Source organism: Papilio xuthus, unplaced genomic scaffold (assembly GCF_000836235.2).
Source record: "Papilio xuthus unplaced genomic scaffold, Pxut_1.1 DF828780.1, whole genome shotgun sequence".
Classification (NCBI taxonomy): Eukaryota; Metazoa; Arthropoda; class Insecta; order Lepidoptera; family Papilionidae; genus Papilio; species Papilio xuthus.
In genome coordinates, this window is record NW_013529869.1 from 1,889,622 (window position 1) to 1,913,070 (window position 23,449).

Here is a 23,449-nt window from a genome sequence, read left to right on the forward strand (position 1 = left end):
TTAAAATCAATGATACACTCCCAGTTATTTCCGGATTAACAATGACGTTATATTGGCAAGCCATTTGATTTAAGCTCAACGTGTATTATATAGACAACCTGTATGTTGAATGTGTTTGTAACAAAAACAAATACACGCTTATTTTGTAAACATAATGTGAACGGAAAACATATGTTAATACTTTTAAATAAACAACTTCTTTGTATATCCGAGAATAATATTTTATAGCCGTACTACTCGTATGTATGCGGTTTTCAATAAGTAAAAAGCGAAAAAATTCGAAAACATCCGGTGTTAACATTTTAATAAATACAGGAAAAAATTTAAAGTCTATACTAACAAATATTTTAAGGAGGAAGAATATGATTCTTCGTTCACTTGCATAGAATTTCTTTCACAGTTCGGAAGCTAAACTATCCTCGGGGGACATAGGCTATATTTATTACTAGATTTCTTTTAACTTCGTGCGGGCGAACTCTTGGGCAACTGTTAGTATCTTAAAAGTGTCCTCCACCCATCAATTTTTGTTTAGTTGCTGAGTTTTGCTGTAAAAAGCAAAACAAACATATAGGAGGGAACCGTAGATTTCACCAGTGTTTTAGCATTGAATAAAGTGTACCATTAATTCAAAAATACTTTTTATTCCTTCCTGCAACATCTCAACGCACATAGTACGTAATTATAAAAATAAAAAAAATCTGGTCATTATCAACATTTTACAGCCATGTAAAAATGTTGTTCTTTTCAAGCCTCGAGAGTAAATGTAAATCATAAACGGCTATACGAAAAACGGTCTGAATGCGAGTGCGCGCGATAAATGACGCAGCGAAAGCTCAGGGCGGCGGATGGGGGGCGCAGGGCGGGCGGAGATTACAGCACCGCACGCTTCGCTTGTTTACGTTGTGCCTGACCACGTTTTCGACTAAAAATACGTTTGCATCCTGCCGTTTGGGCCTCTCGTGATTGGCCGGCGCCTGCGCAGGAAGATGAGGACTCACGTACCCCACCGGCCCCTTCCCGCCGCCCCGCGCCCACGGTCCGTTATTTTATATGAAAGTAACCGAAAAGCCGCTCTCGTAAAGAAGCAGAAAATAACCCTGAACGTTAGCAGCAGAAATCCGCTGGCCAGTCGTGTTGTGCGTCTCACAGTGTTAACTAGTGACATTAAACATGGTTCTGGACACAGAAGACTGGGTAGGTGTCCGAATTTTGCTTGCATATAACCTCCTTTTTAATTTAAAAATAAAATATCTTAGGAACACGCGTTACACGGGCTGAAAGTTATAATACGAGTAAAAATAAAAGAAAAAAATGTTTAACAATATCAAGAATTATAACAAAACAACTTTCAACTTACACGCAAATTACTAGTACAGATGAAAATTGAGTTCTTTTCTTTTAACTACACTTGTAATTACAATTGTAATTTGATTTTATTAGACAATAAACAAATTTGTTAAATAATGGATGACAATTAATTGCCTATTATTCTTAAATAATTTTTTAAAATTATTTATACTTAAATTATTAATATGCCATTGAATTTTTTAATATGTTGTCATACACCTTAGAGCTGGCATTCTAAAAAATAACAAAAAGATCGTAGTGTTACATAAATTAAAACGTATAAACCACTATTAGTGTTACGGAAAATATCCAAAACATTGAAAACTTAAATTATAAAACATTGAAATCAATGAAAATGTTTGCAAGCACATACCAATTTCATTTTATAGATTGAAGTAAATGTGAAAAACGTAACAATTTGTTGGACTATTTTTACTATTTTGATATTAAAATAAAATATAAAAAAACTTTATTTTTTATAATCAAAATTAATTAATAAATTTATCAAAATCAAATTTTATTTTTTAACATTAGCTTTGATTATTTTGATTACAATATTTTACTAAAGCCCCTGGCCTGCTTTTTAATTGAATATTTACTTTTCAACACAATCTTGTAAATACTCTAAAAAGGCGAATCCGAGATGTAATACCGAGGCATCTATTTTTGTTTGAATTGCACGTAAAACAAATTTATTGCGCCTCGAAACACGCCTGCTCCCCAAAAACTTGTGCTATGACCTATATAGATCAGTTTACAAGAATGTGTGGTAACAATTTTTATTTATATAAACGAACTATAATATATTTCTATTATATTTTTCAGGCCGATGAGCTGCCCCCAGAACAAATTGCCGGTGAGTAATAATAACAATACAATCATATCATACTAATATTATAAATGTGAATGTTTAGATGGATGGATGTTTGAAGATATCTCCGTAACGGCTTAGCGAACCTTAATGAAATTTGGCACATACATAGAACATAGTCTGAAAGAACACATAGGCTAACATAAAGTTTTTAATTAATACTGCGCGGATGGCGTTTTGGGCATCTTTGTACAAACGTTTATATTTTCTATTATAATATAAATGTTTGTACAAATATGTAAGACCTTGAACAGCATTCCATATCGCTTTTTGGTCATATAACAGAACTTTCTTACTATTCAGTTTTAGTACCCTATACCTATATAAGCAGTTCTATGTTTATGTCTATATCTTTTTATCATACCTCTATATATTTTATCTCATGTCTATATATTTTATCTTCAACGGGCATTAGTCCGTTGAAGATACATAAACATAGAACATTTTATTATACCTTTCTAATCAACGTTTTTCCTAACAAAATTAACTCTCAAAAGTAATTCTTTCACCTAAAATATGAAAAAAAAACTTTGATTCGGTTTGTAACAACGAATGATATTTTATTTATTTTAGGCAGCAATATTTTTTTATTGTTATCGCGGTATCGCGGAAAATTCGCAAGCTCATATTTGGCATCAATCCAATAACTCAATGAGGCTTGACTTCATAAATTACACAGACAGGGACCTTTTATAATAAATTTGTTCTCCCAAATCGTGTGTGGGTTTTATTATTCTTACAGGAATAGAACAAAAATTCATAACACGATGTGTGGCATTTTATTTATGTGGAAATTGCGACATATAACGTTTACGTAGGCAATAGATTAATCAATTGATTTAGTAATACTGGAAAACTGTATAAAACCGTCGAATTACTACAAAATTACGAAATACTAAAAAATTATAATCTAAAATTTAACAGATATTTTTTGGTCACTTAAAGTCTGGTTGGATCGAGCTATCTAATAAACCGTATTTATTGTGTTAAACAAAAACTGTTTAAAATCGTGCCATTTTTATTTAATGAAATTTTATAGAATTAAAATTGACGTAATAAAAACCACAAATCCCCTACCCTGGTGTAACTGATATTTCTCTACAGAAGAATTACTCAGTAAAAAGAAATAATGTAAATGTAATGTAAATATGGGTCAAACTGAACTTTACGCTATTTAAAATTAGGCAAGAACAAGATACTTTAACCGGTTGCATTATGAAATAACTATCCGATTTCAAAAACATTTTTGAAAGCTTCAAGAAGTTAAAAATATTGGTTACACTTAAAATTATTAGGTAATAATAGTGTTATTTACATTATTACCTTGGCATTAAAATGGTACATTTAACGTTCAAAGATTAAAGATTGTTTGTTATTAACGAAACAGCGGGCAGGTTGTTTAAGCGAACGGCGGCGTGGTATCACGCTTGGAGTGTAGCCAACGGGCCGCAGTGTCAGTTCACGGGACACGTCATTGTTTAGTTCAATACCACGAGGAAAATACTCCAGTTATTTCAATTTCAAGTTAAAAAAATCCAGTTTTTGATTGACAACCAGTATTCATTAAATAATCAGTAATCTACAGCGACTTCTCAAGGGTGGCAACACATTTTGACTATACTGTGGTTATTCTAGTGAAAATGGGAAAGTAAGGCTTTTTATTTCATCTAACTGGAATCTTTTCTTTCAAATATTCAATGTTTCGAGATTGTTTCCTTTAGACACTGGTCGTTCATCACGTTGTATCTGATAGAATCTGTCGGAGTTGCAGATAGACGCAAATTTATTTGAACAAGTGTTTAATCAATATTTTAATGTAATTATCAGATATGATGATTAACATGTTGTGTGACGCGTGTATACTATTTCGAGTTAGCCAAGTATTTAATATAAATCAAATGGAAATGTAAACATTAAGGATAAATGTGGCGCCAAATGCACTGCATATTATAGTTAAATGTAACATGCATGTGTAAATTGATTAATGTTGATAATTATTTTAATTAGCACGAACTTAATCACCCTTCCTCTAAAATATGTTATAAATACATATTATAAACAGACTTATAGTTTTAATAAATACGTACAGATTCGTACGGGTACAGTCAGGCCCGTTTGCGGTATTCCACTTGCAGAAAATTTTCCTTTTTCCTTGCAACGAGACAAACTTCGACCATCATTTTCAAATAATTAATAAACCAAGTTTCCGAGTTGTTTTCTCAAAGCGTACAAAACGTTATCTATTGCTAAAGTACCACAATAACGGATTTCCAACCCGTAATTAAAAATCTTCTAAACTGTTTTGTTTTTTTTTTCAGTACAGATTTGTAGAATTGTTTTCTATGTTTTATTAAACATCAAGTAGAAGTTGTCTTTTATTATTTATTTATATGTATAATTTTGTCCTAAAATGATTTAACATTAATTAAAAATTATAAAATCGATGGAACTTTAGCATCTGGTATTAACGCTTTATCTTTATGTTCCATGTTCTATTACCAGAAGCGTTAAATATATTTTAATAAAAAGTTTGTAATGACGTTGATTTTGTCCTTGTTTCCGTGTACCCTGATGGTATGTAGATAATTAATGAACAGCTAAAATCTAGAAAGAAAGTAATAAAACCCATGAATCTTTGACGCGTCTGCCAAGATGTTGACGATTAAAATTAACAACTCCACCCAGGCGAAAATAAAAGACGAATTTTATAAAAGTGTTCCCCTTGCCAAATTGCTGTTGGACAGCTGCGTTCACAAGCGTACGAATACTCCAGCCTACGATCTTTTTTATCAGATGCAGATATTTTTACATCGTACACAGAGTTGAATTTAATTGGCCGATAAATTTTTATTTTCAGTTACGGTAACAGGTGTGCTTTTTATGAAGGAAAATCATATTTTCGAGCTTTTATTAACTTGACCTACATGCATCTATTTCTCTGTCTATTAATGTAACATTCTTTTAGGTAAATGCTTAAACACTTCAAGATAATTTGTTTAAAACATCGTATAAAGAGGAAAGATTTGTATGTAACGAATAAACTCAAAAAATATTGAATTGTTTTCAAAAATTCTTTTGCCATTAGAAAGCTGTTTTCTTACTGAGTAACATAGGCTATATTAAAAAGCTAATTGTGTTTAATTTTCTCCAATTGCTTAACTTTTTAAATTTGATGTCAGCGTGATACTTAGTATAAGGGAATTACTGTAATAACCTTTGCCTTTTTCGAACAATCTAACTAGAAAACCCATGCATAATATTAATGCTTCTCGCTTTTATATATGAATGGTATTGAAGTACTGATTACATTTGGTACATTTAAATTATAATATTATTTTTGGTTGTTGGATTTAAACCTTTCGAAATTAAGTCACATTGTGCTGAATACCAATTCGTATTAAAATAAAATCTTCAGAAAGAAAGATTTTTGTGATGAAAGAACATTTCAACATTGTATCGTCTACGCACGTCACGGGAAAGCTTCGAAGGAGTTTATTTTCGTTAGCAACATTTGATATCATTTTATTTTTAAACAAAGTGACGCACGCGCCCAAATCTCCGAGTCGGGGTAATCGAGATCAAACTTTATAACTGTCCACGATCGTCAGCGTTTATAATAAATTGTCTTGAGGCCATCGTTTATTAAGATCGTAAATCACATCATATACTAAAGAGATAAGTTGATAAGAAAAACATAATACTTCTATATTAATACTCTACTAAGCGTTGCGTTCTTCTACTAAGCGTTGCGTTTATTACTACTGCCTTTTTGGCATCTTTAGCATAACCGTGATTATCATCATAGATTGATTAATTGATTAACTCATGCGATTATTTAAAACTCTTTGTCAAATACGATAACAACGACTGAGGCCAAAGATTTGGAGACGACGAACTCAATAATAATAGCACCATTACAACCGTACGCTTTGTGATTAATATGTGTATAGAAGATAAATACTAATAGTTTTTTTTGATAGAAGGAAAAAGAACCGAGACGCAGGAAGTTTGTTAACAAATACTATCAATCAACAACGAAAGCAATGTTAAGCAACCAATGTGTTGTCGGCTTTAGAGCGAAGTAGATAACGAAAAAGACTGAAAGAATCGAAAGAGTATTGTGACTAAGGTCATGCCAATTAGAAATACATATCTAACTAACTAACTTAACTAAATTCTTGCCCCATAAAATCTTTTGTAAACAAAAGAAATAATGCAACTAATGCGTATACCAATCTCGGTAAAGGAAATAAGTTGATATTTTCATTGAATAGGTCATTTAAAATTATCATATCCTGACATACTAATATTGACATTTAACATCAAATTGCGATAAATAGCTTTTTGTGTCAGTAATTTACAGTATTTGTGCGTGTTTTCATTGGTTATTTATCGGCGTCCTATTTACACGCACACGCAGCACCGGTGCACCGCGCTCGCCGCGCCTGTTGCACGGAAATAGCTGTGTTGCACAACTTATTCGCACTGCATTTCGGAGCATTGAACCTCTGTTCTAATCCCATCTTCACCCGTCGAGCGACCAGTGCGACCGTTTTTATTGCAAGCGCTACACCGCTATTGTCCTTACAAAATTTGTAATCGGAAATTAATAAGTTTCGTTAACCGCATTTATTTAATTTAATTCCGTCCACAATGAGCATGCTGAACATCGAGGGTACGACGTTCAACGGTCTTGACTTTCCGGTACATTTTATTCGTATTGCGTAACCTCGGCGTGGTATTAACTTTGTGCTGTTTGTTCCAGTCCTCCGCAAGGCCTTCGACGGTTTCGACCACAACCGCTCGGGCAGCATCCCATGTGACTTCGTTGCGGACATCCTCCGGATGATGGGACAGCCCTTTAACAAAAAAATCCTTGAAGAACTCATCGAGGAAGTCGATGCCGACAGTGAGTATTCAATCATATAGATATTTATACGTACTTGAAGTTGTGCCGTTCCTCACGAATATAAAAAACCAATGAAATAATCTCACTTTCTTTCCTATCAGAATCTGGACGTCTCGAGTTCCCCGAGTTCGTGACTTTGGCTGCCAAGTTCATCGTTGAAGAGGACGCAGAAGCCATGCAAAAAGAACTCCGCGAAGCATTTAGGTTATACGACAAGGAAGGTAAGACAATTTACGTTGTGTTGTTAATTTCATTTAGGAAAGCTTTCAATGTAAAGATGGTGTTCAACGAATTGAAAAGATGTTGATATTACTTTTGATCATGGCTAAACTCACTTACTTTTTTTTATCCATACTATTTGACAACAAAGGTTGTTAGTTTAGAGTTTCCTTATAAATGTAATTGACGGTCGTTAATTGCAGGCAACGGTTACATTCCCACGTCGAGCCTGCGCGAGATCCTGCGCGAGCTGGACGAGCAGCTGACAGATGACGAACTAGACGGCCTTATCCAGGAGATTGATACCGACGGCAGCGGCACCGTTGACTTCGATGGTAACTATACCCTTAATGAATCCATATCAAGCAAGCCACTTATACGTCATTTTATTTTTTTATATGGCACAAGGCAGCGCTTGAAAACGAACCTACCTTGTAGTGTATGCATAAACGTAGTGTTGTTTGTCTCGAGCTTACACGCCATAAGTACATGCCGGAGAGAGGGGACGTCAGTCGATGTCAGACTTTTGGACCGGCAAAACGTGTCGGTACGTGAACGAGCCAAATAAAACGCAACGAATGCTACACATCTGATGTAAAATGATGTGGTGGATAGATAGCTTAGTAAATTCCTATTGACTTTACACTTAAAGGCCCCGACGTCATTCTTGGACTAAAAAACTGACACTGGCAACTTATTTGATGTTCCGCCTATAGTACACCGTACACAAGTCAGCGTAAATCGTGTATTAACCTATGACTTTGCATTGTGTAATTCCCTTGGTGACATAAATCGTCGGGTTATGAAAATTTACGTTGCCGAGTGTAATAAGGACTTAACGATATTTTACTTGCCAATCAACAAACATTCAACCGTTATATTACGATATTCAGTTGGTCTGTACTGATTGTAATCAATACCATAGTAACACAATGATACCATGTTTTTTTCAAAAATCCCATTTATTTTTTATACTTTTTACAGAGTTCATGGAAATGATGACCGGAGAATAAACATCAAAAAACAACGTTACTCTTTATTTATACTTACGTTTTAACTTAAGGATACCTTCTTACATTTCAATACTTCCACTTTTCGAGGCTTAAGGAACATTGGACACCAAATAACTACATCTACAGCAACATATTGTATTTAATATAAAAGTATTATTTATGTATTGTACAAAATAATATTTTCTCTCGTTAATTGATGTGTGTGGCTGAGTAATGTTTATATCTACTTATTAATAAAACTTTTAATATACTATCTTAGTGTTTTATTTAATGAATTGACTTGTAACTTCCCGAGTAGACGACGTTCAGTTGGCGTCCTGTAACCCTGGATAATAGGAGATGGAAAAAAGTGGGAACCACTCGATAATTTGGTAAACATCATAAGCGGTAAAACTGATTCTGAGTCAAAGACCCCAGAAATGGAAACAAATTCCCCAGAGGACGCCTAAGCGCATAAATAAAATATGGGCTACCCGAATAACTATAGCTATTCTCATATGATTCCATATTCAAATATCTAATCACATTTAGAAAGAACCACGGCTAAAGTAAAATTAGGTTTACGCCTTTTTTTTGAGGGGAATGGTTTATGCATACTCCGCGCCCCGGGGGGACGCGGTAGTTATGTGGGATTCTCTTCCGGATCGGAAGCATACCCACTAAACCCCTCTGTTCCTCCAACGCATCGGGACCACGGGCACGCTTTCGCTTTCGTCCGCGGCCCATTTCGTTTCACGCCTGCTTTTAAAAAAAATCATAAAAAATAATCATTTATTTAAATTTGGTTAATGTCTTAATGTCATGTAATATTACATTAAAGAAGTAAAGTAATGAGTATTCCACTTTAAAGTCGTCTACAAATATTTCTTTATAATTTTGATGACATTTTTCTTTCAATTGGATACTAGCCAGATACGAGTTATAGGTTATAACTCTTTCAGTAGACCATTTTATTGCCGTTTTTTTTATTTTATATAAATATTTATATTTAGCAACTTATGACTAAAGACTATTTCTAAATATTTTTATTGGAAAAACGACACTAAAATATTTTAAACTTGAGAAAACGAAAGACGTATTTCGTTTGATGATTGATGGTCGCAATTAGCAATATACATAGAACGATGTAAAATTATTCAAAATAATACCATATTGTTATTTCTTACTCTCTTGTAGAAAAAGAAAGAGATAGCATGATATTTTATACGGTTGTTTAGGAATAAGAAACGCAGCCAATAGTTTTACAAATTCAGGTAACAGCTTACTTCGCTCTGGCCACTACCCAACAGCAAGTTTTGGATATCTAATGAAAAAAACCATGTCCCCTAATTGTGAGACATGTCGGAAGCCCGAAGATGATCATCACTTGCTGTTGGAGTGTGAGAAAAACAGGCGGGATCGTGAGCTGCTATTTACAGAAATTAAAGTTAATTTATATGATGTTGGCCTAGTTTTTTCCATTCTGTCAGACCCGACTTCAATCGCGGCGGTACGATTATGCCAGCTCGTTTATTAAAAGGAAGGGCACTATGGGATTGACATGTCCGATATGGACAAAAATCCCGTAAAAAAAAGGCTTCGTAATTTTCCTTACATAAAATAAAACAATCATATACAATTCGTATTGATGTTTATTTGAATATATGAAATCAATTTTTCGAATAACTTAACGAGTCTACTTAAAACGTAGACTTGCCTTAAATTTAAAAGTAAGTAGTAGTAAAATTGGAAAGATATAAATTATTATAGATTAGATATAATAGGAATGAATCGATGATTTACTTTAGTTTACATTGAACTGAAATTACCGTATCAATATAATATAATATAACAAAAATTAATCGACACATCATAGATAACCAATTAATTCGTTTTTCGGAGAAATATAGTTAGGCGAAAATAAAAGCTCTTCGAAGGCCTTATAAAGTCCTTCATTCTTTTCATTTATAGTACAAAATAACAGTTAAAAAAACGTCGAATGTAATCCGAAAGAACACTTAGGCAACTAAATATTTTTTTTTCTTCTGCTCAGACGCAGTACAGGGCATCTTGTAAGTTATATATGCAAAAAATATTGTTTCGTTGAAAAATCAAACGTCATGTTATTTCAAAAATGCGCTTCATGATTTAATTTTTATATATATGTTTCTTTATATCACTTATAATTATTTTAAGCAGATATAGAACAAATGATAAATTATACTTCTACAGACTGTAAATAGGTGTACGCTTAATTTTCACTCAAAATGTTTTTCAAAAATTAAAAAAAATCTGTTTTGTTATTTTAGGAATAAAAGTACATTCAAGAAAAGTCATGTATCAAAAATATATCTCCGTAAAAAGACATTAAAATTATAATTAGAAAAAAAAATAAATACGTATCTTTCTAAAACGAGTTTAAGAAGAATTTTCACAATTAGGAAAAAATTGCAAAATAAATATAATTCATCACAATTAATGTAATAGATGAATGGCACATATGATATTCACAAGTTTTGAAAATAAAGCAGCATACGTAGAATCCACAGCCAAATAAAAAAAAAACATGGTAAAGGTAGATATTAAATGACAAATAAATTTATATATTTCAAGGTCATCCTACGAAATATGGCAACTGTTTTTCCTACTGTATTCTTAAATGGTTGGTATTATATCGATTTTCTGGCTGCGTGTACGTCAATATGAAAATAAAATACGAAAGTTTGTAACGCACTTTACGTATAAAGTTCATTGGTAACGCTTCTAACAACTAAATTTTGCAAGGATACAAGTACATGTCACCTATCGTTTGTGAATTTCGTCTAACAAAATACGCGACGTGAATCACTATCGATCGGTGGCATGCACAAAATAATACCACTAACTATACATTCAGAAAATATTAGTCTATGTACAACAGTCGCTTGATATTGGTATTAATATTCGTTGTACTTATTTATATTTTATCGTAATATTTATTTTATATTTAAGTAACCATCTCCTAGACATTTGTATACAAAAATAAATACCTAGATACCAATCTAATGCGGTCTAGTTATATCATTTTGCACAAATAAATCAGTAAAGTCCGCTACAGACAACCAGTTTCAACTGTACAAACGAACTGTACAGTTAAAAGTTACGCGTGTAGACAAAATTTTGAGTGACAGGCAAACTGTTCTTGCAAAACAGTTCTCTGTTTTACAACTGCGACCCGCCCGAATAAATGCGATTAAATTCTATTTGTGCAACAAAAGAAACAATAAAGCACTCTAGGTTCCTCCAGTTTTCATTGAACAGTTAAACTGTACAGTTAAACGTTACCTGTGTAGGCAACAATGAGGACTGTACAGTTTAACTGACAAATAAATTTTGTCTACACACGTAATTGTTTACTGTACATAAAACTAAAGGTGTGTAATACAAAGGGATTGAGTCTATTCCGAATACAAAAAAAAATATGTCAAATCGATTTGTCAAATATGGCACTACTACGAGTTAAGATATTAACAAAAAATATTTTTGTAACATTTCGGAACCTCATTTAAATTCTGTTAATTTCTGCCAGCATATTCAGCCAAGGTATATTTTCGAATATTATAAAGTTTTAACATCAAATTGTTTTATAAAGTAAACACTGTTAGTTATAAAATTGAAAAAATATGGGTCCTAATCGGTATCGAAATCGAAAAAGATTTTATTAAACTTGCTAAAATATCTTAAAACCCATGTGAAATTAAAACTCTATAATAAAAACAATGACATTTAACGCTTAAAAAATAATAGAGACGTATTAAATCTATGTTTAAAGTATGATTCAGACATTCATACAAGTTTCCTCAAATTAGCTTCTTGGCTTGAGATAGCAAGATTATCTTAGATTTAGTAAAACTACAGATGAGATCTCAATTTGAACTATGCTTTACCAAACTTCTCTGCCATACAAAAATCATAAATAAACCTTATATCACATTTTGATAAAAGTTTTCATGATAGGATGACGATTTTTTTTTAACAATCAACGGATCAAGCGTTTTCCTTATTAATTAACTTAATGATACATTTAACAAATATAATAACTGGGCCATAAAGCCATTTAATAATCCAAAAAAGTCCTTAAGGCTTTCTTGTTACATATATCTTACATAGATATCTTTATATAACAGTAAATAATTTACCCTAATACTAACTTCAAGTACATAATATAATTTAGGACGTATCGTATTTAAAATTGTTTCTTTGCATTTAAATGCAACAATAATCAACATAGCCCAAATATGATTATTATATCTAACAAGTCAAAGTTAGTAAGTCATTATAATAATTAAATTAGAAAATCTCATCACAACTAAAATGTACTTTATTCTCTATAAAACTAAGCTGAGATTTATTTGGTAAGATAATCTTACAATCGATTTATGTAAGTTTGTCGATGAACGCGAGGCAATAACGAGCTAAGCGGATTTTTACGATTATAATTGGTATTTGTTTACTTAATGTAAGTTTAACGTGAATACTGATTGAGTAAATAGGTCTTCGCTCTAGTAGGTAGTCGGCCCCTCACTGATGAAACCCTCGTATAACTCGTAATACACTGAAAAAAGAAAAACAGATCTTTTAATTCTTACTATAAAGTAACAAACAAATCATACATATTGGATTACTTTTCGGTACAGTCTTATCTACGTCCATGCAATTTCTGCACTTTAGTTAAATATACTTTAAATTACTCAGTTTCTTAAAATGATACTATGTTATATATCTAAGATTTACAATACCCAAATATGGATAAAGATAAGAAATTCAAGAATCAAAATTATGTTTCAAAAGATGTTTTGGTATAATATAATCAACGAATATAGAATTTCAAAATAAATATTATCTTACCTAACTTTGCCAAATCGACACAATTGACTAGTAGAACCTCCGCGTTAGTGCAATATCGGTGGCGGGGGTCGAGTGCGATTGTTGCTCGTCTTCGGAATGACTGGCGGCACCAGATACGCCTTCTTAGTTGGCTTCGCAAGCGACTGCTTTCGCGACCGGCCCAACCAGGGTGGCGGCGGGCCCTCGCACCAGGCTGCCCGCGCCCACCCATGAGGCTCGGCGCCCAGCCGCGTGCACTCGCGCGCGTATGCCCGGTACGCTGCGCAATGACAGCGCTTGCCGGCACAGCTGCACGCGTCCCGTACGCACGCCTCGCGATAATTGTGCGGGTTCACTTTGCCGCCACAATCCGAGAACGCCTCGTATCGATCGAAGCCGCGACACAACCTTCGCGCCTTCACCAACTTGGACTGCGGGCAACGTAAATTCATACTTGGTCGTTCCGATGGACGCGAGCACGAACGCCGCCCACCCACTCGCCACGACGAACCGAAACGCCACGGATCGTTCAACTGTCTCCCGTCCCGCGTCCTCATATCGTCTCTTGCCATCGAATTGAAATTCCCACACAACCCGCACAATTGATTTTTATATGCACTTGATACGGTCACCTCTAAAAATCCATCCCCGTCCCAGAGGAGTTGCACTCCGATGTCAGATTTTAAAAGAACGGAACCGTTGCTTCGGATTATGTCGGCTACTTTTTTAATGTTATGGGGTAGTGTCACTCTATGGCCGTTCACTTTAACGCGCATTTTGCGTCCCATATTTATTTTTGTGGCCCCAATACGCAACGTCGCCGTACGGGTCCATGAGGAATGTGAAGTGTTTCGTGCGTCGTTCGAAATTCTTATCGAGAAGGTGTGATTCGCACAGTCCGATACTAACTGATATTTGCACGATCCTTGAAAGCTATAGAATTTTCCATCGAAAGTTTTATAGTGAGGATCACCGAAGACAGTGCAAATACCGTCGATATCCACACATTTGGGACAGCACTGGCCGGGAAGCTGCCTTAGGTTCTGGTCGGAGGGACATGACAGCGGCGGACATCTCTCCATGGCACATCTCGGCTCGCCTCCGTGACATTCGCATGATTTGCACGCGTCCAATTGCCAAATTTCTCCATCCTGAAATGATAAATAATTAAATTAACAACTTTCTCTTTACTTTTACCTAATCTCAAATTAATGGTTCTAGAAAAAACAGTACATTGTTTTGGTGACAATTATTAAATAGCTTCTAATTCCTTTCTTTAATATTAAGTCTTTGAAAATCTAATTAGTTGTATGTACATACGTTTTATTTTCGATGGTGATCAGATGGAAACTATAACAATGTATGCAAATAATACCTGATAGGTAACCCCGCCAACAACACAGGCAGCTTTAGCCTCTTCGACATGTGGGCATTCAGGACAGCATTTACCCGGGGCTGGGGGTAATGCGCGTGCACCACACGTCAGCACCGGGCAAGTGTGCCGCGTGCATACCGTCGTGCCGTTCATGCACGTGCAATCCGTGCACGGATCCACCTGGAACCGGCTCAGGTGCGCGTGGTACTCCTTGCCAATTATACAGGGCTTCGGTAAACTGCCTAAACCTGTTGGATTGTTTTTTAAAATAAATATTTTTCTGTTGTCTTTTTAATAATATTAATATATTTTCAAAGGTATCCCTTTAAATCTACCAGCTTCTAAAGGTATATTTGAAGACTTTTAAGAGATAACATACCGGGCAGAAATTTGTCGGACATGGGGTGTGTGCAGCGCGGGCAACACTCGCCGGGCGGTGTGTGTTGGTGTGCGCGCGCGCAGGGTAGTACAGGGCAGGCGCGCTTGGCACAGGACAGAGCTCCGTGCACGCAGCGGCACGATAAGCACGGCTCCTCTGGCACGCGCACGTCACGACCCTCGCCTACACGCTGGCCGTTGATCACGCATTCTGTCAACAGTAACAATGAATATATTATTTTTCATAGCAAAAAGATGCAAGGCACCAAAGGGTCAGAGGATTTTGTTAAAATAGCGAAGTGACCGCTGTCCGTAGACAGAATAGAGACGTACAGAAAGATAATATTATAATATAATGAGCCTATACTTAGCGATTGCTTTTAGAACTATTACATAACTCTGAATGCGGCTATAATTCATCGTAAGTTTAAACACCAGTCTATGTTATAAATAATTGTAATTTCATAATAAGCGTGCAGTTGATAATAAAGCGCTTTGTAGATTGCACAATACTAATCTGATTACGCCAACACAATGAGCATCAAAGTTCCGTTATATGGAGTCTGTTATCAATATTATCTAGTGACATAACGAGACGCATAAACTTATCGTCAACGCTACGCGCTGTCCTCGGATAAACGTTTCCTACTAGAAATATGTACAACAAAATCGGAGTTAAATGTTTAAATAAATAAAGTACAAAAATATTGTACTATGTACTACGTTTTTATGATTTGTTGAAATAACCTTGGATGTTTGGAATTATGATTATTTCTATAACAATTGTAGTGGTTAACAATAAAGCATATAAAAACGTTTTATTTATTTATGATGTCGTAGATTATTCAGAGATATTGTTTAATAGGTACATAAATACATTTCATTAGCTGACAGGTCTTTGCTTTCTTTAAATTAGATCTAAATTCAATTTTTTTAATCCTTTATTATACTCAGCAAATTACAACTCAATTTCGTTGTCAGCTGTGCTGCAAGCTCTGTTGACAATTTTGAAAAGTTTTATGCAATTTTGTAAAAATTCTCAGAAATATCTTCTAATCGAAGATACAACGTTAATAATTATGTACGTAACCTTAACATTTGACTTGCCAGTTCCGCTTCAAACGGACAATGAATACAATGAAAGAGGCGAATAAATCATCGTATCGCCATTTATTTAATCATATCATGTGTAAGATGTATAATTTATGGCTATTAAAGAAACATTTTATTGATACACATAGGTCAGAGGTTTAAAAAATGGAAGCGTCATTTGTTTTATTATTACAGTTATCATGAAATAATTTGGTGCTTTATAGAATTTTAATATTTCAAAACCACCAGCTATTGGACTTTATTTAATGCGGCAAACAACAGAAAACAAACTGTATTTTTTTATTTTTTTTTACTCTTTTTTAAAACAAAGCATTACAATTTTTATATCCGTGACGATGTATTTAAGTGAGGTTTTATTTCCTTCGCCAATTTGAAGGTTGAAGAATGCGATTGACGGATACAAAAACAGGAATGCGAGACTATTGTCTGGCGAAGCTCAGAATAGGCGGCGCTGTGACAAAGCACAAACCCCGTAAATTAGCGCGAGTGTACAATGAATCAATCAGGAGGTATAATAAGATTCAAACTTTATAAAGGCTGCAAGAGCCCACAGAATGTGGAAGATATCTTGCAGTTGCGAGCCTGTGCTTAGAATTGTTTTATGCCCAGCGCGCAAATTGCGAGCTGCCATAAAGTTTGGATAGCATTATAAAGAATGACGCACGGCCGCACACGGCGCGCCCACCGCGTTGCCCGCCCTATCTCCAGGGAAACTAATTGTAAAAAATATACGATTCGTATCACTATAGCTGCATCCAATAACCGCTTTAATTTATTTCTCTTCTTTTTAATTTGATCGTTATAGTAGATGTTATGAATGGAATGTATCGTTCTGTTGATACAGCTATTACATTGTTTCAGTTTTTACAAAACAGTACTTAAATAATATAGATTTGTCGTTGAAATAACAAATAAGATAAAATTTAAATTACCATTTACTCTATGAAAAAAAAAATCATATTTAAAATTAGAATATATTGGGAGATCTAAATAAAAGCACATTATATTAATGCGACAAACATTAGGTCATCGTTCTTCGTGAACAAGTCCGGACTATTTTATTTGACTACGCAATGACTAGTTTATCTTAACGATTGTTTAAGTTCTACTACACAATAACACATTACAAAGCATACGTAGGTATTTTCCTATCATCTAAATCACAAATACAATGTTGCAATCACAATGAGCGCTTACGATGACAATGTTCTTGATTCGCAATCAAAAAGCTTTTATGATCGCTAGTTTGAAGTACTGAGAAGTGCGTTTGAATATAATGGAACTGGATGACATACAGCGTGTTTGTATGTGCACAGTGTACATACGAACACGCTGTACATTGTTAAATAAGTTTCATTCAATACACAACATTCAACATATTAAGTGAAGTGGATGAACAAATAGGGTTGCCACTTTAATTTAAATTAAAACTAATAAAAAAATACGTAATATAACAAGTATGAAATTAAGAATTTGTATTAAGTATAAAATCTTCAAATAGCTTAAATTTTACTTCTAAATATAAAGTTATATCAAAAATGTTTGTATTTGTGTATGTCGACAGCCCTAAGTGGACCGCCGCAGTCGGCGCATAATTGTGACAATGAAGAGAGTCAAGTGTCTGTCGTAAAACTACACAAGACCAACAAACTGAACAAAGCGCGCACTCCTTTTGTAGACAAACAATGAAGTATTCATCATCAGTCCGCGCGGTGCCGCGATATTCTGCTGCGTCACCGAATAAACATTAACACAAAAAATATAAGTAAAACATTCGTTGTTTTATTCCATACAATTTCTAATGAATATTAAAACTTCGTACAACACATGCATAATTATATTTTGCAACGTTTTTGATAGGCGTCCGTCAACTTTCAGACTTACCTTTTAGAATTTGTAAATTTAATGTACTAGCTGTCGCCCGAGACTCCGTCCGCGCCTTATTAATAAAAACTTAATTAGTAGCCTTCTGTTCTTCGAGGCTATGTTCTACATCTATGCCAAATTTCAGACCCTCTAACAAAAATCTATCTATCCATCCATACGTCCAAAAATTCGCATTACCAATATTAGTAAAATAAGAAGCAAGATATAAGCGCTGTACTAAGAATATTATATTATAATATTAAGATATAAACCATGTATTATTTAAATTATAGCTATCTAGTCATATTATAAGCGTATTCCAAATTATTTAAAGAAATGCCGACATGTTCTTCCTACAAAGAATGGTTATATAACTGTGTAGAGTATTCGCAGCACGTACGGAGCGTACATCACAGGCTAATTATTTCAATTTCTTAGGTTGTCGTCGCTTCCATGCCCGATAATGCCACAGGACACCTGGAGAATTCTGATGAGTCAGAACCCAAAATAAACCATTTTTTCATATATAAGATTTTCTTACGTGGATTTAAAAATGCGATAGCCGTATTCCGAACGTCTTAAAAAGACGATTACGACGAACGAAATGATGTGCATTATTTTCGGGCCTAAAAAAAACACTCGGACACTGATAAGAATTGAATCGTATAAAAAGCACATCGAAAAGAAGCAAAAAAGTCTAATGCACCGTTGGGATGTTAAAACAAACAAACATAGGGCACACCTCATCGTTCCCGCAGCCGGGCCGACGTCGGTCGCTTTGAGCCGCACAAAAACCCACCCGCCTCAACCTTTTAAGTAGGTTGTTAACTTTTTGATTTATGGTCAATAATAGAGACGCAACGCCGTGGGAGACTTTCCGAACACCAAAGATATATAATTTTAATGAACCCCTGGAACATAATAAGGAATCGGATTGTATTAAGACAGATATCGTTTCTTTGCTTTTGCTGTTTTGTGCCTAAAGCTCAGGCCGTTGGAGCACGCAACATCGGTCCACATGGGTGGTCAGTCAAAGGGAATTTCAAAACATGAAGACATTTAAAATCGACATTGTATCAAAAAGTGACTAACGTCATCTATCATCGAAAATATAAATTACTTTTATACGAAATCTTATAAATGCGAATGTTTATATGGATGGATTTTTGTTTGAAGGTATCTCCAGAACAACTCTCAATAAAATTTGGCATACATATAGAATATAGTCTAGATGAACACATAGGCTACAAATTATGTTTTGATTTAAGTCCACGCCGACGGAGTCGCGGGCGACAGCTAGTACGAAAATAAATACACGCCAGAATACTTTCTTCTTTATTGAGATTAAATGTAGTCCATAAATTCTATGACCTTTATTAATACTTCAACAATAATTTTGATATTAAAATCAAAACAGCACCTGCCATATCGAGCTACGCATTGTATTCTTTCAAAGTAGTCTATTTTTCAGAGATAGGGTAGGCTACTTCGCAATATTCATTGGTCTTGACTAGTGCTATTATTAAGTGCATTGTGTTGACGTATGGCGCATATACAGATATCTCATCTACACTCACATAAAAAGTTATGTACTAATTAGTTTTCAAGATCTTTTAAGAGTGAATCCGATAGTATACGTCGTGTCTCATTCAAATGCAATTCAATAGTTTTTTTTCCTTTCGCAGTTGAATTAATCATTCATCAAATAATCTGGTTTAACCGTAATTTTTTACTCACTGAATGTTCAACAAATAAAGAATGATAAACTAAATCGTAACATTAAGGCCAATAAAACATCAAATGGAATGTAGCTATGAATCTTTTACATCCACACCGAATGCTTATCCTCGAGATGCTATTATTCGATATTGAATTAATAAACTCGTTAAAGTACAAGAGCGGTGGTAAATTACAGGTCGGTCTTTGTTTTATTAAGTTCGCATGCCGGCTTTTGTTTGCTCTTATGTGGGATTGTGTTGGTTGTTGTTTTTTGGGCGCGCATGCGTCTGGGTGGGCGCGCGGCGAGACACGACTGCGCCGGCGCAGCAATTATAATGCTCCGAGATAAAGTGCTTTCGGTGGGAAGATGCACCGTGAAATACGACATTTTGATGTCTGTTTTATTTTTTGTACTTAAGTTCTACAATTAAAAAGCTTGATTACTTAACTGTTCCCTTAGTGTTTATTGCACAGACTGTGCGGCAATTTTAAAATGCTAGATTATAATTTAAAATTTTGACTGATGTACAGAGCATAGGCCAAAATTAATTAGGTTTTGATACTTAAGAAAATTAAAAAAAACTTTACCATCACAGACAGGACAATTGTAGTGTGTATGCCGCTGCCTCCTTGGCCTGTCGCAGGGCACATAGCATTCGGGCCGGGAAACAGTGACTACGCCAGCCTCGCAGCGGAGAAGTCTGCCACTCTCCGCCCATTCGGTGTGCGAGGCGCGCTCAGTGCCGTTGTACCAGCAGCCCTTGCATCGCGCGCAACACCCCGCCCGCGGTAGTACCACCGCACACTCCTCCATCGGCCCGCACTCCTCCTCACCGCCCCCGCTGCGGCACTCCACGAACCCGTTCTACAATAAAATATCACAAAATACAATACCTTACAATATAAAGTCTTGTTGCAAAGGATTGAAGCAATTTACTACGTCATTGTTTCATGTTATAACGTGCATTGAAGAGAAAAATTGATAAGAATTTACTAAGCTAGTGCGTCTGCGAGCGTCCATCTTTTAACTACATGGCCAGTTAACATCAGGTGATATTGGGTGGTGCTCAAGTCCTCATTTATTAGATATGAGAAAATGAAACGGATAAACTAAAGATACAGACCCACGAATTTCTATTCTTTGCGACAAAGTAATAGGAATAGAAATAGAAATTGGTTTCTGGCTTAATTACAAGAGTTCATAACACCTACTACCGCGATGGTTTTAGTTACTCTAACAAAGCAACAATCCGTAGTTAATATCTTACTACCACGTGTTGTGAATAAACATAAGATGTCAATGCCCATGAATAGCATCATTTTATTGGGTCCACGTGCTGATAAAATTATAGGAAGTACTAACGTATAACGACGTATTCTGTATTTTCCTTATTTGTTGCTACTTTTATATAATTTTTGCATTCTGAACTACGTTTTATAACTTTGTCTTTTATCCTGTTTAAAAAAAACTCAAACGTACAAACTGTTTTCGAAGGAAATTTATTACGTTGCAAGCGAAAATAATAGGAATAGAATAACAATATATGTTTAGAAATATTAGAAGTTCTACATAATTAGTCGATTTTACAACTATATGATATTAAGAAATAGTCAATATTAAGCAAACTCGATAAAATATTCAATAACGTTCGACATGGATAAAATACAAGGACATAAAGAAAAAGTTAATGAAGAAAAAAAAATAAAAAAAACTGAATACGTTAGAAATAAAAGCTAATTCATATTACAAAGTTACAATTTTAGTATTTTACCCTATTTTAATTTTTCTCGTGGCATATTTATACAATCGTTTCAATTGCGTCGGATAGCCATCATTTGCAAATACAACGAATCAATAAAATTTAAATAATTACCCTAATGATAGGAAATTTAGGAGAGTTTAATGGTCATGTTTGTTATCGTTTCAAGAAACCAGCTTTTGGAACAAACAAAACTTGCTTGTGCCTAATTGAATATTATACAAAGAAACTCTAAGGCGGAAAATGTAACAAACATACTTAGGCAATTAATATGATTATAGTAATTTCAAATTTAAAAAACACCTTAATTGGTTAGAAGATACGTTTTTCAATTGTTTCTAGTCATCACATTCCAAGTATATTTGCGTAAAGTTGGCAAGCTTTAAAATTAAAAGCAACGTTCTCGAAATTTTTCTGATATAGTAAAAATCAACAAGTGGACTTTAGATTAAAATTATCGATTACATATAATATACGATTATATGTTCACACGGAAACGATTATTTAATATTTATCTTGGCGAGGAATTCAAGCGACTTATTAACATATAAGTTGGCAGACATGATCAATATTGGCGGTCAGTATTGACACAAATCTGTAAATTTATCAAAACGTTTTAACACCAAACATTGGGCCGTCCTAATTTGTATGTGTCTACGGCCACGGCCAAGTTGGTGACGTCATCAAGGTGCGTGCAAGACGTGCCCTGGTTCAGACCTAACATACTTCCATACTAATCAAGACTATTATATGAAACACGAATAAGACTATACTAGATTAGGAAGCTACTTTTTTATTTGAATCAATCAGTTTCAACGCGTATTTATTTGAAAACATAAATAATTAATTCGTACCATAAGATTTAATTCCTCGTACAACCTTTGATTACCCACATTTTTCTATCAATAGACGTAAATTAAAAATAACAAGGAACAAAGCAGGCTGCGAAATTCTACTTGGTATAAAAAAAACACAGTCGGAGAGTAATAAATCGGCGAGGCCGCGCACGCAACGTGTTATGTTTAATGTGTTTCGATACATCGGCCAAATTTCAGGAGCGGCTCTTTGAACTAAGCCTCAAATAACGAAATATTTACATTGTGTGCCGGATAAAAACAAACGGGCCGACCACAACCTGTCGACTGGTCATTACTTATTTTAATGTACAGGCCATAAAGCAGAACAGCCCACATAACTGCACTAGTTTAATAGGCCGATTCAATTAGGTTACAAACTATAATAAATACGTTATCGTTCAGTTAACATGTCGAAATAAGATTTAAAAAAAACATTTATGTTAGTGTAAATTGAGTTACGACTTTATTTTGTAAATATAGAAAAAAAGTTAGAATGCTTGAGACAGTTTTAGTACTTTTATTGAGCTTACAATTATCAATTAATTTTATTAAATCATTCTGTTCGTGAGTAAACGTAAATTAATTGTTTACTTTCAATCATCAAATGTCTAAATCTAACCTTTGAAATAAAATTAAAATTATTTAAAATTACAAAAATATGAGACAAGAAATACGATCATAACACCTACAATTTTTTGCTGGAACATGAACAAACATTTACAATAGAAGAGGCTTGAACGTTAAAAGTAAATTTATACAGCAATCAATATTTTTGCAAACGCAACGCAAATTCTACAATACCACACCGACAAACATATTGAAGATGTTTGCAGCATTCATCGAATTTTGGTTTGGCACAAGTTGTATACGAGGTGCGAGCGCCAGACCGTCTGGTACCGCATTCCGGTGCTAAATATAGAAACCGTGCAAGTCGTAGTCTCTTGAGCTAGGTTCAGGCAAAAGCCACTAGATCTGGTAGATTTTTTTTTAAATCACACTTCGCATCTTTGAAACAATTGAACATACGTAATATTTTCTACGGGTGAAACAACCGTACAAAAATTGTTATCTCAGATTTTTCACTGTTAGGGATAACGCTTTGTTTTTTTTTAATTGCCGTGGATACCCATAGTGGCATTTCATCAAACGACTTGCTATGTGGTATAGCTAAAACTTG

The 23,449-nt window shown here is 34.5% G+C and overlaps 2 protein-coding genes across 2 annotated transcripts in view; one reads left to right on the plus strand and one right to left on the minus strand.

The window, feature by feature from the left end:
• Window positions 1–1,105: 1,105 nt before the first annotated feature.
• On the plus strand, window positions 1,106–8,612 carry LOC106128452 (troponin C). The gene is given in 6 exon segments (NM_001312051.1): window positions 1,106–1,194; window positions 2,173–2,203; window positions 6,984–7,127; window positions 7,229–7,348; window positions 7,550–7,681; window positions 8,331–8,612. Coding segments are annotated over 6 exon segments (480 nt in total). The 5' UTR covers window positions 1,106–1,170; the 3' UTR covers window positions 8,360–8,612.
• Window positions 8,613–10,695: 2,083 nt separating this feature from the next.
• cv-2 (crosveinless 2-secreting protein) overlaps window positions 10,696–23,449 on the minus strand; it is a 49,922-nt gene continuing 37,168 nt past the window's right edge. The window contains exons 4-8 of the mRNA XM_013326911.1: window positions 20,244–20,520; window positions 14,959–15,168; window positions 14,580–14,827; window positions 13,226–14,355; window positions 10,696–12,932 (exon numbers count right to left, since the gene is read on the minus strand). Coding sequence (XP_013182365.1) covers window positions 13,270–14,355; window positions 14,580–14,827; window positions 14,959–15,168; window positions 20,244–20,520 — 1,821 coding nt within the window. The 3' untranslated portion in view covers window positions 10,696–12,932; window positions 13,226–13,269. The remainder of the gene's footprint in view (window positions 12,933–13,225; window positions 14,356–14,579; window positions 14,828–14,958; window positions 15,169–20,243; window positions 20,521–23,449) is intronic.